General features: G+C 37.2%; 1 protein-coding gene across 1 annotated transcript; it reads right to left on the bottom strand.

Annotated features, from left to right (window-relative positions):
* Window positions 1-2,400: 2,400 nt before the first annotated feature.
* Window positions 2,401-19,166, bottom strand: msh4 (mutS homolog 4). The gene is made up of 21 exons (XM_016274450.1): window positions 19,010-19,166; window positions 13,135-13,284; window positions 12,852-13,027; window positions 10,931-11,041; window positions 10,637-10,752; window positions 10,208-10,381; window positions 9,736-9,865; window positions 9,610-9,652; window positions 7,853-7,920; window positions 7,468-7,542; window positions 6,998-7,062; window positions 6,563-6,732; window positions 6,065-6,201; window positions 5,776-5,879; window positions 5,542-5,666; window positions 4,365-4,565; window positions 3,979-4,097; window positions 3,262-3,390; window positions 2,955-3,126; window positions 2,791-2,879; window positions 2,401-2,669 (listed from the first exon to the last, which is right to left on the bottom strand). Coding segments are annotated over exons 2-21 (2,394 nt in total). The 5' UTR covers window positions 13,136-13,284; window positions 19,010-19,166; the 3' UTR covers window positions 2,401-2,480.
* Between the last annotated feature and the right edge of the window lie 572 nt (window positions 19,167-19,738).

Below are 19,738 nucleotides of genomic sequence, written 5' to 3'. Positions count from 1 at the left end.
AACGAACGACTCGGAAAAACCCGAAGACTCGAGAGATGAACTAATCAATTCTCTTTCCGGCTCAGACTGCATTGGTTAAAACTTATGGGGCTGTCACGTGATGAACGAACGACTCGGAAAAACCCGAAGACTCGAACCAGGTGAACTACTTGACTAATTCCAGTACAGAACCTATATGATGTTGCGCATGCGCGACTGAACGAATCACTCCCCGAGACGACTCGTTCTTCCCGAGTCACATTAAAGATTCGTTCAAAATGAACGAATCGTTCAAGAACGACCCAACACTAATTTAGAGCACTGAGGGTGGGCATCAGGTGAGCAAGCTAGTGAAACATTGCACGCGCAAAAGAGCACACATCCAAAAACGTATTTTAAATGCAAAAATGATTTCCGTGCGCTCAAAATACTTTCTTCTTTGCGAGACAAACATTTTCTCCTTAAAACTCAGTTCCACAAAACTCGTGTCAAGCAAAACGCACGTTTGCGAACTCAAAATATGATCTTTCGCACGCAGAATTGCGGCAGAGATGTAATCCCATACTTTAGGAGCTCAGAAGAACAACATGCTAAAAGCACAGAGCTTTACGATTTTTTTTAACCCTGTAAAGCCTGACATATGAAATATTAGTTAATTAAAAATTTAAGAATTTATTGGATCTTTAGACAAAATATAAAAAAAAAAAAAAAAAAAAAAAAAATAAAAAAAAAAAAAAAAAAAAAAAAAAAAAAAAACATCAAGCTTTTAAGGCCCAAATAGTATGATTTAGTGAGAATATAGAGCTCTTACTCAAGAAAGAATAATTCAGTGGCCCAAACTGAACAGAAATATGCAATTTTGTGCAAATGTTGTTCTTCGCCAAAATTTTTTGATTAAATTCTGATAGCTTGTAATGTAAATCAATGAGATTTTCTGACAGTATTAACAAACTACTTAAATAAAATGCATGGAAATATCATTAATGAATACTAAAATGCAACTGAATAATAAAATGCAATACTTCTTCCCAATAATATGTCTGAGTAAGAAGATTATGATCAAATATATTTTATTATTATTATTATTGTACTAGTGGTAGTAATTTGGGGCATACATTGTTGAGTGATGTACAAATAAACGTTCCTCATATATTACATTTTAACCTGATAAAAATAATATTTAAAAATAATTCATAAAATAAAGCCAAGTTGCTAGTAAATGTTCATATTGCACTATTAATAACAGTATAAAGGTCATTATTTTGTTTATTTGATAAAAATCACTACAGATTTCACAGAATAAAGATGCCTGCACCACAACCTGAATGTGGACATTTTTATAATTAATCTAAAAGGCCTTTTACTAGCTAAAAAAAAAAGTATGAACTATCAGCCAGATGACAGAAGGCATGTAGTAGATTAGATTATGTTGGTAATTTAGAGGCCTTAGAAATCCACCGATCAAAGAAGGCTTAAGTGCAGATGTGAATCTACTGTAAAAATAAAAGTGTGAATTTGCCTGTTCAAGTCTCACTGGCCTAGCGAGCAAGACTGACAGCTGCTAGTATTACGGATAATGACAGAACACATTCTGACTCAAGCAAAATATAACACATGATTCGTACTTAGTAGTAAAAGTTGGGTTGTGTTCTTTACTTCAGACCTCGAGTTTGTATGTCTCCGCTTGTCTCTGAGGCTTTCAGATCGTCTGTGCATTAGACATGAAGTACAATTGATGACTCTTTCTGCACTGCAGGCTACATTGTTATGGCAGTAGGCGGTGTCAAGCAGTCTGTATAAAAGAGTCATAGAATCATTGACTCAAAAAACCTTAATCCAAGAATGAAACATAAATTGAGTCAGTGTCAGTTCTAAACAAATGATTTGTGTGAGTGATTCAACGCTTCACTCATAACTTGTGTTGTTCTTAAATGAATCAGTGTTCTTAACCTTTTGGTTGGGTGAAATGATTCAATGACTCATTCAAAAAGATCTACTGGTGTTGTTGTTCCAAATATCAGCACATCTGTGATTACCTGCAGCCAAGTCAGAGGTCTGCCAATATTTGGAACATCAGCACTCTTTCTCATTTGTACTGTATGTTGTTTCTTATACAATCCACAAAGAAAACAACTCAATCTCGTAGACTAATACATGCGCAGTAGCCGGCTGATTGTGAGACTGAAAATTTGCATTAAAAACTTTATTGCAATGAATGAACCACAGTGAAACTTATCATCCCATATGTTTATTTAAATAACAGTTTATAACACCTCAAAAGTGGAGCACATGAACCTCATATGGTTTTGGTCTCACTTGAGACTAAACAAACAATAAATGATAATCTGTGAAAATAAGTTACTTTTATAAAATAAAATAAAAACTTAGATTTGTGTATGGTCTACAATAGTAACTATCTCCCTGGCTTTGTTCAACAAGTGTATTTCACTCTCAAACAGGTGAAATCCATCCCTTATATTCCAACCCCTCCATCCCGTTCCTTATTCCTCATTCTCTACCGACTCTGTAGCACTTTGAAGTTCAGCCTCATACCGTCTCTTCAACCCCTTCAGGTATTGATGTAGGCTCTCTGGATCCAGCCGTGAGTTACGGGCCGTCTGCAGCAGTCTGGTGGCTTGACGATAGACTGCCCTCTGTTTGACCGTGTCAGGATCACTGTAATGCTTGGCCTTTGGACAACACAATGAAGACACAGGGTCAATAACCTTGTAGGCTGCCTGTATCTGATTTTTCTCCTGTACCTCTACAATATATTATTCATGAGTCATAAACATCCAAGAAGAAACATACCCACAGCTTTTGGTTGATTTTAGCCGCGACAGTTTTGGCTTCCTCAATAATGTCTGATGGGAAATTGGTAATCTCCGCTGCTCTTATACCTAACCAAACAGCTTCACTTATTATACACATTAAACAAAAGTAGTTTAGAAAAACTTGGAATCATCTTAACCCACCATAGTTGCGCTCGTCTGATTGGCCTCGGCTGAGCTGGTATGTGTAGACAACCCTGTCTCTGCCATCTTCAGTGCGGACGTGCTGAACCTGCATGTGCTGGTTCTCCACATTGGGGTAAAGAGTTTGCAGCTGGCAGAGCTCAAGAAAGTGTGTGGCAAAGAGTGTGAAGGCCTGCAGCACAAAGTTTGGTTAGTTTCTTATAAAAATACTGCTAGTACAGATGTTATAATAACAGATCAAGAATGTTTTTTTTATATCTCTCGTTATTGTATCATACATATACTCTTGATGAAGTAAATACAGCACCTTAAGATTGATGAGGAATTCACAGACACTGTGGCAGATGCCAATGCCTTCCTCGGGACTGGTGCCTCGCCCCAGCTCATCAATAATGATCAGTGACTTGGCACTTGCGTTGTGGATGATGTAAGAAACCTAAGAGTACAGTTGAGAATGAGAAAATACTTTTTTGATTGAGTACTTGATCTATCTGTATATATATCTATACGAGGGCTGTCTGAAAAGTATCCAGCCATGTAATATGAAAAATAGAGACATTTATCGAAGAATATACAAGATACAAGAAACACTGTACACAGGACAATGACGCCTCAGTCCCATTCAAAGATGATTTTAGTTTTGGGAAAAGCCAGAAGTCGCAGGGCACCAAATCTGGGCTGTAGGCGAGCTGAGTCACCTGGGTGATTAGATGTTTCCCCAAAAAACTATGCATGAGACGGGATACATAGGCGGGTACATTGTTGTGATGAAGCCACCAATCACTAGTTGTCCATAGTTGCGGCCGTTTTTGTCGGATTGCAGCTCTCATATCTTTCATATTACATGGCAGGATGCTTTCCGGACAGCCCTTATATATGCCATTGTTTGATACATACTGAGACCATGTGTACACAAAATATACATGTATAAATACAAATTTTAAGACATGACACTACATTTTTAGGTTTCATTAATCAAATATCAACAAAATTAGCTTTTTCTTCCACAGTGTCTAAAACTGACCTCTTTCATCTCAATCATAAATGTGGAGGAGTTGGTCTCAAAGTCATCGTCTACTCCTATTCTGGTGAATATCTGATCTGCAATTCGAACAGAGGCATACTCCGCTGGCAGAAAGGACCCTGGGACAAAGAAGACTTTCTAAAGTTTGTTTTGATCCCACAGGACTAGAAGAGACAGCTGGTGCTAAACCATGCACAAAGACAAGCATATTAATGCAAGATCCTAGAACCAACCCCAAACATGCTTATCATTACCCACAACCACTTACTGTATATAAGCAGTGTTTGCAAGTGTGGAAATTACAGAGAACTATGTAGTGATCAAAAAGTTAGTGAAACAAAACTTTTTTTTATATATACAGTATATATAAAAGCAAATCTGTGTACCTATCTGAGCCATTATCTGGCAGAGGGCCACCTGTTTAAGGTAGGTGGACTTGCCACTCATGTTGGGGCCTGTTATGATCACAAAATTGCTTCCCTCAGAGATGTAGATGTCGTTGGAGATTTGTTGTTGCCCAGAAATGCGCTCCAAGATTGGGTGGCGACCCTGCTTTATTGCCAACGTATCAGTGAATTCAGGACGCACTGTAGGAAACAAATCATTATATTTATTTATACTTTTAGGTTATTAAAGAAAACCTTGGGTACTCAGACTTGTATGGCTTAATATAATGCAAATTATGTCTCTTACTGAATATGTAGTAGAAAACACATGAAAGATTTGTTATTTAAAAAAATCCACATCGTCTTATATTTTGGACTGTGGGGGGTGCCATTATTCTGAAGACATGAAATAGTGAGCTTTTTTGGCTTTTTGTTGTCGACAAGAAAAGCTATGTAAGTCTTTCCTAGTGATAAGAAAAGGAGAAAAGAATGGGAAGATGCCTGTGGACGAACAAAACTCACGCAAAAAAGACCCATGTCTTAGTTCTCTCCACTTCAGCTCTGATGCCTTTGAGGCTTTTAGTAGACCACAGCTACTGAAAGAGCTTACAAATGGCAGAGACAAGAAACGCTAGATGCCATCCTGGCAGGATGTAAACATGCCAACGCTTGTCATGATGCCACAGCCACTGAAGGATTTTCCCAGCGCAGATTTCACTCTATATCCATGGGCGTTTATACTCCTTGTGAGGAAAAATCGATGCTACGGCATTTGGTTTAAACCTATGCTTATATCCATCTCATCAGTATTTTATTTTGCGAGTTGTGTATTCCAAGTTGTGTTGCGGTAAAAATAGCAACAGGTAGCACAAGTAGCTCACAGAGTGCAACAATTTTACATCATCGAAATAATGGTGCCCCCATAGTCCAAAATATGTATAAAACGATGTGAAAATTTTTTTTTTAAATAACATAAATCTTTCATAAATTTTCTACTACATTATTCAGTAGGAGACATTATTTACATTATATTAAGCCATACAAGTCTTAATACCCAGGGTTCCCTTTAAATAATAAAAATAAATCAATGTTATCAATAGCTAAAAGGAGGGAAAAAATTATTTGCTCACATAAATGTAACAACGTATATTATGCTTATCTGGTTCTTAAACATTACCGTAATCTGAGACAGTGCAAGCGTGAGCCAAAGAGAGCAGCATGTCTAGCATTGACACAGCATCAGACAGTTTGTACAGGCAGTGGATGTGTTCACAGACATCACTCATTAACCTGGACACCACCCTGCAGTTTACATAAAAACCATCTATGCTTAAAATGCTGCATTTTTTTCTCATTCTTACACTAGTTATCTTACAGAAGTCAAACGTATTTTGATCTGCTATATACTCACACATAAGACATGTGGAAAATGTCTTTCAAAGCCTCCTCACAGTGGTCATTCATTTTCATGAGGTCTACAGTGGTGAAGCCATAGTTGTTCTTCTGTCTGGTCACCTATAGTGTTTAGAATCAAACCACTGGCAAACACTTGCTACCAACACTTTAATAATAAATAACACTTTTAATAATAATAAACATCTGGCTTGCATGAACATATATGATGTATTTAATATATGTTACATTTAACACACTTATGAAGACGTTCAGTAAAGTTTTAAAAGGTAATTTCTTTCGCTCACTTTGATGAACTCCTCTGGTAACTTCCCCCCAGGTAAGACCCCACCCTCCAGCTTCATTTGAATAAAGAAGCCACGTGTGTTGCTGAAACTTGTCCGGAGGGGTAGGCTGTACTTCTCTCCAAGCTGAGCCACCAATCCTGATCAGCAATAGCACAACACATCAATAATGCTGACGTTCATGACAAAACATATAAATAGGATGGAATGTGGAAAGATCTGATTAGTAACTGATATAAGTGACTGCGACATGTCATTTAAACATACACGTCTGACCACATTTACAATGCCTATTTGAGATGAATAAACTTTTTATTAAATTATGAAATTTAATGAACATTATAAATGGATCTCAGGAACAAAATGTAATAATAAAACTGTATTTAACTCCTGTAATGGTAAGGGATCATCTATTGTGGTGGTGTGTTTAGGGCAAATTAACTGGTAATTCACAATTCACAAACAAACCTTTTCACACTCTACTGAAGTTAAGGAGCTCACCTGCTATGTCATCTACCACTTCTGTGTAGGCTCGCCGTGCAATATCTAAGAATTCGCTGACGTTGGGCCGCACAGCATAGCACTTCTGTGTGCGCATGGTCAAGCTACCTTTCATGTAGCTGGTGTCATCATTAATCAGTGATTTGATCTGATCCAGAATGCTGTTGAACCTAAACCAACACAAATGAGAAAAACATTAAAGAAGAAATAGTAGTTTCTGTTGGGCTGCATGCTAGAACTCTAATTAAACCTTCAAATGCATATATAAAATGCTGATTGATCTCGACACACATGTGGGGCTCATAGAACCTCCTTGTGGTATACACAACACATCATCTACTCTTATGAAAGGACAGGCTTATATTTCATGTTAAACAAAAATGGCCAGTGCAAGATGTTAGCACATATGCAAATATAGTTCACTAATTGTATTACCTGCTGTCATCAAGTGAGGTGTAATATGCTTCCAACAAGGCTGTTTTGGAATGTGACAGCATCGCCTAATCAGGGAAAATATACTTATATGTGGCATAATTACATATGCAACTGAGCATTTTAAAAGGCCTTCTCAACCAAGTCAGAAAAAAATACACTCAGTATACAATCATGACATATAGAGATTTACATAATTACAGGTGTTTCATGACTTTCCTTACACTTACCAAAATGCTACAAGTGCTAGTAAATAAGGTCAATTGATTTAACTTTGACTTTACGCTGAGGTGAGATGACTACTGCTCTTATTGGTAGCTGAAAGCATTAAAATATATGTCAAAATATGGGTACTGCAATTCTTTGGAAATCTGCTGAGCTTTCCACAGACATATTCAGTACAGGCCTGAATGACTTTGTGTCTTACAGTACTATTTGACAGTATTTTTAAGAAATGCATAGGCACGAGTTACCTTCAATGATGGGACGAGTTCCAGAGTATGCTTCAGCTGAATTACTTGCATTATTTTTGCTTCAGCCACTGGTATCTACAAGATTAAACCATAAAAAAGATTATCTTTGCTAATTAGAGTAACTGCTCAACTTAATCTAACAATGGTGGCTTAAAAAGTCATTTTAAAGATGAAAATCTTGAATTTACAAGACAAAAAGCTCTCTTGCTGAAGGATTTTGCATAGTATTTAACTAGACCTCCTGAAAAAAAGTAATGACATGCTAATATAAACTGAATTTTAGTGAACATTTTGTAAAATCAATTACTCACCAAATCGCCCTGAATAAGAAAGCAACATTATTTTGGTCAATACTTAAATTGGTAAATGTGCTTCTTATGCATACCGTCTCTTGCTTTGGGACCTGAATAAGAGCAGACAGCAGATCATCTATATCCAGGAAGTGTGCAATGGCTGTGAATTAAAGCACAACATCAATAAAGTCCCGCCAGGTACGGCACTTTTTCTGGACAGAGATCAGAAGCCCCAATGAGGATATTTTTTCTAAATTAATCCAGACTTTTATAGATGCATATAAGGTTGAAAATATCAAAGGGGTCATAGGCAAACTGTATAGTGCAATCTCTTCAATGAATAAAAATTCAACGGAATACATCAGACAGCGATGGGAGAAAGACATGAGGGAGGAATATCCCTCATGACGTATGGCTTCTTGCATGGAAAACTCAGTATTCTATGACTCATTCATTAATCTGAAGAGATTTTGGGTGGAAATGTTTGATCAGATTTTGATCATGACCCCTACGCAAAAAATTAAGTTCTCTGGGAAACAGCACCCTTGCTGGAGGGAGTGTGGTTCTGTACAAGCAGACTCTGACCACATTTTTTGGTTATGTCCACATATTCAGTATTTTTGGGGAAGAGCAGGGCAATTAATATCAAGGGTAATAGGCTTTAACATAGATGTGTCATTTCCCACTATGTTTCTAGGGGTCACACTGGAGGGTTTGAATAAAAGGTGATAGTTATCTCTAAAAGATTTTTTTAGTGGCATGCAAGAAAGCAGTTACTAAATGTTGGCTTAAGGGAAGCCCTCCCGATATGGATCTTCTCCTAAGTATTGTCAGTCAAATATGTACTATGGAAAAAATGACCTTCTCCCTACGGTTACAGAAGAATAAAGGGGGAAATTATTGGAGGAAATGGGACTGTTATATACTGCGAACAAGCAATGGCTAGATTTAGAAGTGCACATCAACTTCTGTACTATGTGGTTCTTGATTTCTTGTAAGACCTCATGTAACTGTTGTCGTTAATTGTTTTTTTTCTTTTCTATTTATTTATTTTTTTCTTCTCTTTCTGCTCTTTTTTCCTCTGTGAACCCGAATGTCTTGTGGTAGATATTTTGGTTTCTGTTTTCTGTTTGTGTGTTCTAAAACAAAATCTGTCAAAAAATAAAGTATAAAAATTTTTTTTTTTAAAAAGGTCCCGCCATGGTGTGGTGCCACTCAAAACATTTAGGCATCTGGTTAATATTAATATTTTATAATTGTGTGTGCAGTTCCATGTAGGTGTGATTCAGGAGCTTAAGAGCTTTAGAAATCACCAACAAATTACTCAATAACAAGTAAGGCCTGTTTCATACATAAACAGCAATAAGCTGTGCATATTTGTTTAGCACCCATATGGACAGTTTACAGTATTCGCTGTAAAGGTTGGTAACCTGCTTTTTGTGAATTTTGTTATTGTATTCAACTCAGTACTCACAAATAATTGAAAAAAAATTGTAATCTGTGTAATTAGGCTAATAACAAAGTAAATGTGGCATTCCTCCTCATGTAAATTATATTTCACTAAGTTTGCAATAATATCTCCTGATAACAATGGCTGTTACAAATGCAAATTCTCAATACAGTAACCTAGAAATAACTTTTTACTATATAGAGGAACTGTTACCCAGTAACACCGTCAGTGTGAAATCACAACTTTAGTAAACTGCTTATGCATGTGGTGCAGTACAGACCTAAAAAAAACATATAATCACAAGCAAAAGAGCCTCAAACAAAAGGGTGAAACGAGGAGAAAAAGATCCTGGAACAATATTCCCTAAAACTGAGACACTATGAAATGTAGTGTTATTACCATTCTTCAGACCAAAGAAGAGCTCCTCATTTTGCAGCAGCTCCTGGAAATGGATCAAAGAGAAGATTATTTGATTAATGACAAAACAACAGAATGAAAAAAGGCAGACAGATAACAGGTAATCACCTGTATGGTGTCCAGGCGTGAGTTGATAGTGACCACATCCAGCAGGGGCTCAAGAATATTAGAGCGTAACCGTCGCTCCCCACCAGCAGTCTTAGTGTAGTTTAAGACCCCAAACAGAGTGTTTTTACTTCTGCATACAACAGCATATGGTTACTGACATTCAGACACAAGCTAATTAAATGAGTATAGTCAACATAGTTCATAATTACAACATATTACAAAGGCACAGCTTTCTGTGCACCTCTATATATCCCCTCTAACACGCAATAGAAATCTGTGTGCTTTTTTACTTTCCTTGGTAAGTACTTAAATATGATAAAGTGTGTGAAACAGTGCTAAGCTTGGGATAGGAGATATGTAGATCTTTGTGGATGACAGGTGATTGAAATCTTTGTGGAACTTTCAGTTCAAATTCTGTAACATAAATATATGCAGGTCAACATAAAACTGCAGAATAGTAATGTCCTCTAACCTGTGATCTCTGTGGTTCACTACTAGCTCCAAGTTGCTGGCTGATATTGCATCAATCATGGCTGTCTGCTCACTGCCAGTGAAGATCACTTTCAGTGACTTAGGAGCATATATTGAGTTCTGAACAAACTCAAAGTATTTTAGTAGGGCAGATGCAGAAGCCAGGCAGTAGTATCTACAGACAGAAATGTTTCATTTGATATTGTTTAATCAAATTTATCAGAGTTACTACACATTATTGCATTTATAAAAACACATTCATATCACTCATCTGAAACAGAATTGAAACAGGCAAATAATTCACACTGACACAATGAAAGGTCACGTAGGAGGAGTTCCTACACTACTACTAATAATGTGACTTATGTACATCCAGAATCCTGGAATTAAAACAATACTTGAAAAAGAACCCTGGGAATCCATTACTTACTTGGTTTGCACCTCCATCAGGACAGTGCTGAACTCAGGGACACAGAGCTGCTGTATGTACTCCAGGCCCTTCTTCTCATTGAAGTACTTCCTCTGAACGGCAGTGAATGTGACTGACTACATAGCAAAAGCAAGTATTCTGCACTCAGTGTAAAGAAGCAGCTGTAATTCTGAATTAAATCAGATGAAGGTGTGTGCACCATCTTTAACAATAGTTTTAATTTACAGCCTGTAAATTGTAAGTCACCCAGCCCTGATTTATAGCCAGGATAGATGCAGTAAACATGTATGATACCGGAAAAGTCTCTGTGATGAGGGTGTAGAGTTTGGTTCCTTGTCCTCTCACACTAGCAGTGTCTGGCATCAGAATTTCCAGAGGCATCAGGTTATGCAGCTTGGTAATAACCTGTATTAAAATTAAGCATAATTTTGAATGTGTTAGTTTTACAAAGAATGTTGTCCTCTACTGCATGATACTGTCTATGGGTAAAAATATATTTTCTTCACTTTGAAAGCATATTAAATAGCAATAAATGGTTAAAAACGAAGCAATGACTTTACATAAAGACCAATAAAAATCTGTTTTCTTGGTTACACTACATTCTGGGCAATAGGGCTGTGACGGTTGCCATGACAACCAGCGGTAGTGCACGTGACGTCACGCACTCTATAACAAGCATAATACAAAGTTTTGTATACAAGTGTAATAACAGTAATAGTTGCAAATTGTTTTATTTAGACTATAAGTCTATGGTAATTCACAAATTACCTCAAACGCCATACACAGCGTTTCCTTTAGATTGGCAGGTTTGAGCGCAGAAAAATACAGTTTATGCATTTAGCGAATAAATTTTGTGTTGGGCGATGGACCTTGTTGGGAAACCAAATACTACATCGCCAATCTGGAGCCATCTCCATTCATGTCACCCATCCGCATTTGTACAAGTGTCTTCAAGTTCCCGTGATCGCAAACGCCTGGCTGGTCAGGTTTGGTGGTGAGGCTTTCTCCAAACTGTCCAAATACAAATGAGACAGCGATAAATAAAAGATGTAAACAAGAAATGTGGCAACGATTCCTATTTCAAAGAGAGCGCGTGCAGACTAGGAGTTAATGCGCCCGCTTGCTTGGCGGCAGAACAGTGAACCGTGTCTACACCAGACGCGACACCGCCGTTGCAACAGGTTGAGTCTGTCTAGTGTCTACACAGGACATTTGAACTCTGTGTCAGTACCTCATAAACAGGACGAGGCAGTTTACTGTCGGGGATTAGTCGTGTGGCGCCGCATCCAGTGTAGCATAACTGATTATAATGAGTTCTATAGTATTTTGTCGTGTCGCTCCGCGCCGCTCGCGTCCGGTAGACAGGGTGTTTTTAAATTTCTTATTTAGGCTAGTTTCTTGTTTAACTGTATTATTTCTTTGATATTTATTTGAGTGTTTTGCAGGCTGCGTATTCACTGACGGAAGTGCTAAAATAAACACGCACGTTTGTTAATAGATGATTAAGCCTCATTTATTATTACTGGTGTTTCATATATATATATTATACATAAATTATATATATAATTAATATTAATTACGGTATATATAGGCCTATATCAACACCGTGCCACTGGCGGTAGTTGGTCCATTACCACCGCAGTGGTAAAAATCTGCCACTGTCACAGCCCTGCTGGGCAGTCATTTTAAAATCTTTTTTCTGACATGGCACACTGTGTGAAGGACTATGTTCTGGAGAATTGCCCAGAGCAAAGCATTTTAATAAACTTTATATAAAAAATTTCAAACATACTATTTGTATGTTATGGGGAATTGCTTAAATGAGTTTAATAACTAGAAGAACCACTGTGCGCCTATGGAATGGATACAGCCACTATTGAGTGTTTTGGGGTCATCATATTTTTATTTACTTTTTGTATGGCCTGTTATTAAAGCATCTATGAATTTTGTATTTACCCTGTAAATGTTCTTAATTAAAATAAGTCATGCTGGGAGAAAATTCTATTAGATTATGCCATGTAATGGATAGTGTAAACTTAAGTTTCATAACACTGTTTAGTACAATAAAAAAAATTATAAGCACAGTGTTGCTGTTTTAAACTCAATTAAATATTACTGTCAAAATGACTTTTTTGCAATCTATAACAGGTTTCATCTTTACCATACCCTTGATCCAACAAAAGACAAGCGGTTTGGAGAATGGATGGATCGTTACCTTAGCATAAGTTCCAGTGTCTGCAAACTGTGAGAGAACCAGCTCTGGGCATCTCACATTGATACTGGCCATGCCAATCTCCCCCCGAGCTAAACCACGTCCCTCCACCACAGCCACTATCACAGAGGCCGCATGAGACGCAGATGCAGACGCAGACGCAGATGAAGACGTTGTCACTATGTTAAAAGAGTTGTACAATGAGTTATGTATAATTAGTTATGAGGAAATTATCAGTTTTAAGATTTAATCAGGACTACAGAAAGAGGCTTAGTTAGCTGCATACTGTTGAGGTCTCTCTGAGGGGTTCGGCCATGGAGTGAGAGTGCAGGCGTGGCCCTCAGATGTGGAGTGCTGGAGCTCCAGGAGTGGACAGATGAACCCACAGAAGAGCTGATCCTGTCTGCTCTTCCACTGATGTTTATCAGGCGCTGAGCTAAGGAGAAAGCGCAGAACTCATAAATTGATATGGGTTTTTCATCCATATATCTTGTTTTCTAAAGGATTTTGTGAGGAAATGTCTTTCAAAAGAAAAGCTTGTACATTTGTACAAAAGTTGGACCTTTTTTGATAACCAAATTGAAGAATAAAAAAATGATTTGCATTGACTGAAAAATTATTTGCAAAGTCCCTGGACTCAAACATCTTTTTAGTTATTGTGACGAGTGGAGCGGGGCCGAGGGCCGTGGGAGCGGAGCGAGGCCGGTGGAGTTTAAAGATGATGAGCGACACCTGCGCCACTCACCGGTCTCGAGTCCCATGGAGGTGCTCCGGAAGGATAAAAGGAGGAGCGTCGACATTGGAAGACGAGAGAGGACCAGGCCTGGACTTTATTTGTGTTTTGTGTCATCTGTTAGGAGCTGCCGCTTTACTTTTGTGTTTGTTTATTTTGTTATTAAGTGGTTTAAATGTTGGCCGGTACCCGCCTCTTTCTTCCCGTCCTACGAACTGTGTTACAGTTATGTTTCTCAGTCCACATTATTTTCACTGGTGCTTTTAGGGAGCCAAACAATCATGGGCGTAGCTTGTGGTCGGGTGGACCCCTAGCCACTTTACTAAATATTTTATAAAGAATAATAATAAATAAATATTTTCAACTAATAATTAAATATGCATATAATGTAGTTAATAATACATTTAAATTGTTATTTTAAGTAATTCATATGGTATTCATATGGTATATGAATCACATGGTAAAATGCTTGCCTGCTGTGTGCCATAAAAGGATATTCAGCATTTTTTATAACATAAACGAACTGCAGAGAAATATGGAGATAACAAAAAAAGTCAGATAAAGATTTCTATGCAGTGTTTGACTCCGGACCATCATACTGAATCAGGTGATCCACAGGACGCAGCCGTTTTACCAGCTCAGTGCTCTACATTTATGTAGACCAGTGTTTCCCAACCTTTTTTTAGTCGCGGCACAATTTGGAAATTTTAACAAACTTGTGGCACCCTACAAAATTAATTTTGTCTCAATATTTGAATTTCTAACTTCGATATGATAATTTGAAAAGTATAGATATTCGGTACAACAGGGAAGAACTGCAGAATATATTGTCATACAGATATTTTTTATATTATTAAAAAATTTTGTCCATCAATGGTGGCAATCAGTAGGCTAATTTCTAATGAAGAGACCAATCTATATGACAGATTTTAATGTAGGCTTTTATACATATGTAAACATTATTTAATTACCATTATAACTAGCTATCTCACAAATGTTTGCTCACTCAGTGTTTTTTTTATTTTACAGTGGGGTAATTTTGTGGCGCATCTCTAATTATTGGCAACATCAGAAATGGATATTATATAATAGATGCTTTTTTGAACATTTTAGCAATTTAAAATTATTAAAAAATTATTTTTTTTACACGGCACCCCGGTTGGGAAACACTGATGTAGACCATTTACATCTAAATGTTATTTAATTTACAAAGAACAAAACCTAAAAATAGATTTTAGAATATAAACCGTTTAATCATCTATTTTTAGTAAGACTTATTAAATGGAAAGTGTTTGTACACCTGCCATTGTGCGTTAATTGAAGCCCAACAAATGTCTTTTTTAAAACAGTGGATGAATAATTCACTCCTTGATTTGCTTAATAAAAGCCTCCTTTTGAGATCGTGTTGACAAACATGTTTATTGTGCATTATTTTCAACGTGTTTATTACTAAGTTTAGTGTGGCAAAATAGAAGAGCAGCCTTGCGATGTATCTGGTTGCCATGACAACCGCATGCGCTTATTGCTCTATGCAGAGGTGGAAATGGCCAAAATTCACTGGGGGGGACTCTAGCTTAGAAAGGGGGAGGGGATAATAATGGTAATTTTAGATTACCTTTCGGATGTATTTAATTATAAAACCCTTTATAATCTATAATAACATTAAACTTATTTCATATTTTCTCTAAACCTTCTTGGGACATTAAGACAGGCACCTGCAATTCTGGCCAAATTAAAGATACATTGCGTGTGAATTTGCACATGTTATAATGTAAGCATCATTAATGGCCCTGTAACGGGGCTGATGAGACGTGAGATGTGTGGATCCATCTGCAGGCTTTATTAAAGAGACGTAGTACACAGGCAGGGTCAAAACAATGGCAAACAGGTATATGGCGGGCAAAACACAAGAATAGTCCTAGGGCTAGCGTAGGTCACCGATCAGCAGACAGAATCAAAAGGGGCGAGACGAGCCATAAAAAAATGAGAATGATTATTAATGGTCTCTAATTGGCCTGTTTAGCTAAGCCCTCAAAACACTCAGTCCCAGATTAACACAGTGTAGTGCCGCCCTAGGGTGACCACATTTAAAGTGTCCTTTAGTGACTGACGCGCACTTTACAAATGCAAATGTTGCCGCTTCAAACGACAGGTTTTACGGCAGGAAAATCAAACGCTCATTCTGCTCTGCACCTCACAAACCTTCTGTATTCCGCCAGAGAGGACTGCGACTGCAACGCATCGTCATTTGGATTACTTTTGGCACGGCTTTTGACATTTTTGCAATAAATAAATAAACAATAAACAATACAGAAATAGTTATGTTTAGGTTTAGAGGTAAGAGTGGGATTAGCAACTATAAATATTAAACTATAAAAATATTTTTAATGCTATTGTTACTAAAATGGTTATTCTGCATATTTCGGTCAATTGTGTTTTATATCCTTTTATATTAGCTATAAAATGGGTAGGTTTAGGTTTGGGGGTAGGTTAAGGAGTCTAAAAATCAAAATTGCTTATTGATAAAATTATAAAAATCTTAAAGGCATTAAGCTCTTTTACAAAGTCTTGATTTTGTTTTGGGGGTGTACTAGAACAGGCTCTCATACTCGGTTGTTCAAAAAACACATTATTTTTCACATATTTTACATTATTACAACACCTCTCTCACCAGTCTGGCATGAATGGCTTGAATAGTTCCTGTATCAAATGAAGGCCCGCCTTCTGAAATACGAAATGTGCTGTGATTGGTTAGCTGGGCCAGTGTGTGTTGTGATTGGCAGGACTCGGTGCCTGGTCGGGAAATATCACGCCTCTTACCATAGCCACCTGCAAGCTTCAGTGTAAATATTGCGTCAATATCAAATCAATTTAAGCGCGATTTAAACCCAGATGATTGTAACCACTCTAAGTTTGTCTGCCTTGGGAAAGCTAGCGTGTCTCCGACATAGTGATAACACTCGTTGCCTTCTCTAGTGCAGCTCAGCCAGGTCTCGTCCCATTCGTCGATATTTGTGATGTCACAAATCCCGGAAAATATGTGCTGTTGTCCAAACGAGTCGTTCGTTGTAGTTTTTGAAAAGTGATTTCTGTTCAATAAAATATCTTCTTTTGAATTGGACTTTGAGCTTTGTAACTTCGCAGATCTTTTTTATGCTCAAACAGCAACATTACAGACCTAACCCTAACTAAAGTTAAAAAAGTGAAAAAGCATAATAGGACCCCTTTAATGATATAAAAGATACGTAAATATTTTATGTTTTTTAGCTAAAAATAAGTAGCGATTTGTTTGTTTTAAACGTTGAAATACGTCTAAATTGTACGTTTTAGCATCAATAAAAACATAAAAAAATTTACATTTTGTGCTTGTAAATGTTACATATTAATACCTACGTATAAACAGTGAGACCAGGCTGGACCTGACCCAATCACAATTCTTTATATATGCAAATATTTTATATTCTCTCTGTATATATTGTATCATTAACTGTTCATTTTGTATCTGCATCTCTTCCAGCAAAATAATATATATGCAAAACATGAAAAATATTTTAAAGGTCAAGTCATTATCTTAATCACTTGGTGCCCCCTTATTGGCTGGTGCCCCAGGGCACTCACCCAATCCCATCTATGGATAATCCGGCCCTGAAAACACTTCTTATTTAGTGGTACAGTATTGCATGATTTGTAGATATTTAATAGTTTACACTTTGCATAAACGTTTGCAATTAGTTTTTAAATAGTAACTTTACATTCTTAAGGACTCTATGCCGCTTACATTTCTTTTCAGGAGCACTTGTGATCTGATCATTAACAGAAATTAACCTTCCCATTATAAGGCGATATTTGACTCCTTAAAGGGATAGTTCACCCAAAAATGAAAATTCTGTCATTAATTACTCACCCTCATGTCGTTACAAACCCGTAAGACCTCCGTTCATCTTCGGAACACAAATTACAATATTTTTGATGTATTCTGACAGCTCTCTGACCCTCCCATAGACAGCAAGAGTACTACCACGATCAACGTCCAGAAATGTAGCAAGGAGATCGGTAAAATCATCCATGTGACATCAGTGGTTCAACCATAATATTACGAAGCTACGAGAATACTTTTTGTTGCGCAAAAGAAAAAAAAAACTACTTTATTCAACAATTCATCTCCTCCTCACCCTAGCGCCATTTTGGAGAGTATCCACTGAACGCAAACAGCGTATGTTGTTCTGTGTCAGCCGCACCAGTCACATCAGTGACTCTCATTATGAATGGGTCATTGAATCATTGACTCACTAGATTTGTTCAAAAACACAGATTCATTCATAAATGAAACAGCCCTGTGTTTGCTTGGAGATGCACATTGGCTCAGCTGTGACTTTGGAACTATTTTCGTTGACAAAATGGAACGCAATCAGACAACAGTGTTCCTAAAATGTAAGTCACTTAATAATAACTTTTGTATAAAATCAAAAATGTATAAAATTGTCATAAATTCCCTTTAAAAGCTTTCACTTGTCTTAGTTCATCGTGATCTCACAAACTTCCATTTTAATTAATGAAGCTCTCTGCACTGCACACTGAAGCATTATTTACATCGTCTCTACACTTTGTTTGTTATAATGAATGACAAAAACCGCAATCTGCTTTCACGATCTGTGCTGTGAGGAGCAGCACGAGCACTGAAAGAGAGGTATTTCTATTGGCTGCAGTCTGCAGGTATTATGGCCAATCACAAAAGACGGCATTGCACAGCGAACCACAAATATATACAAATACAAATATATGGCACTAGGTTTATGTGTAGAACTGGGATTGCTTTCGTAGTCTTTTGAATTGATAGAATATAGAAATCACTTTAATTTCCAACTAAACCTAACCAGTTGAAAATTAAACGCCGTCCCCCCTCGAAATTCATTCCCTGGACACCGTCCCCCGCATCCCCCCCCCCATTTCCAGCCCTGGCTCTATGTAATCATAGTAAAATCACTTTTTTTGAGCACACACAATTCTTGTTTGATAAATTAAATATAAAGAACCATATTTTTTTTGCTCATCTGCAAAATGAGCCGATCGGTTACTCAAAACCTGATATGATAATGCAATATGATCCGAGCCGTGGGTTTTGTGATCCGTTGCACCCCTACTCTCTTGACTTGTTATTTGAAGAAAAAAAGCAATCACTGACGTTTTTAATCATGCTGATTTGTCGGCAGTGAAGTTCAGTCAATGTCTTTTTTTTTATTATTTGGGCTACTTAAATTCATTTTGGGCTACCAAAATCTGAAGAATGTCTGTCCGAAGTGCTACCAGCGATTTTGAAATTTTGTGAGCCCTGATTTGTTAAAGAACCAAATCAGGTTTAGTTATCATGCTCAGTTTGTTTTATCTAGATTTTACCCATTTATTTGATGTGTTATAGCTTTCAATTCACCTCCAATCGGTGTTGTGTCTGTGAACACAGCTGTCAGAGCACCAGTATCAGTGGCAATGCTTGATCCTGGACACACACTGTTCCTGTGTGAAGTCAGTAGGCCAGAAGATGACGGAGGATCCTGCTGTCTACGGGTTACATGGCTGTAGTCATTCAGGTTATGTGGGGTTAGAGTGCTGCTGCTCGGCCCGGCCTCAGAGCTCGAACCCGGGGTCACCTCTTCAGTGCTGCTACAAAACATCTGTCTCGGAGCTTCAGAGAATAACAAGAGAAAACCTTCAATAGGCCTCAAAAGTACTGTGAAAATAAACCAAATGTGCTAAAGCAATAGTAGATTCCTATTGCTAAATATTTCTCCAAATAATAAATTCCTAAGTATAAAATTATAACAACAAAAAATGTAAGACATTATACAGGACAGTATACGTTTTTTAGATAACTTAGGTATTTAACTTCTATGTCACAAATTAATCTAAAATATCTTAAAATCCTAAAATATCATTTATAATAGGCTACTCCTAAAATAGTAATCTAGCCATCTAACGTTAGTGATGTAGATACTGTAGCACATAAACATAGGGCAGCACATTCAACTCCTTTACAACAAAATATACTTAGTTTAACTTTAAAGAACGTAGATGTTTATTTATAGTGCTTTTATGATAACGTTTTATTAAGTCGAAGCCCTGAAGCTGATTTGTTCATAAAAAGTAGCGTAGAAGGATTCTG

Source organism: Sinocyclocheilus grahami, unplaced genomic scaffold, assembly GCF_001515645.1.
Source record: "Sinocyclocheilus grahami isolate Dianchi unplaced genomic scaffold, SAMN03320097.WGS_v1.1 scaffold86.1, whole genome shotgun sequence".
In the NCBI taxonomy this organism is placed as follows: Eukaryota; Metazoa; Chordata; class Actinopteri; order Cypriniformes; family Cyprinidae; genus Sinocyclocheilus; species Sinocyclocheilus grahami.
Note: the sequence above shows the minus strand (reverse complement) of the source record. Positions and strands in the feature narration are given on the sequence as shown.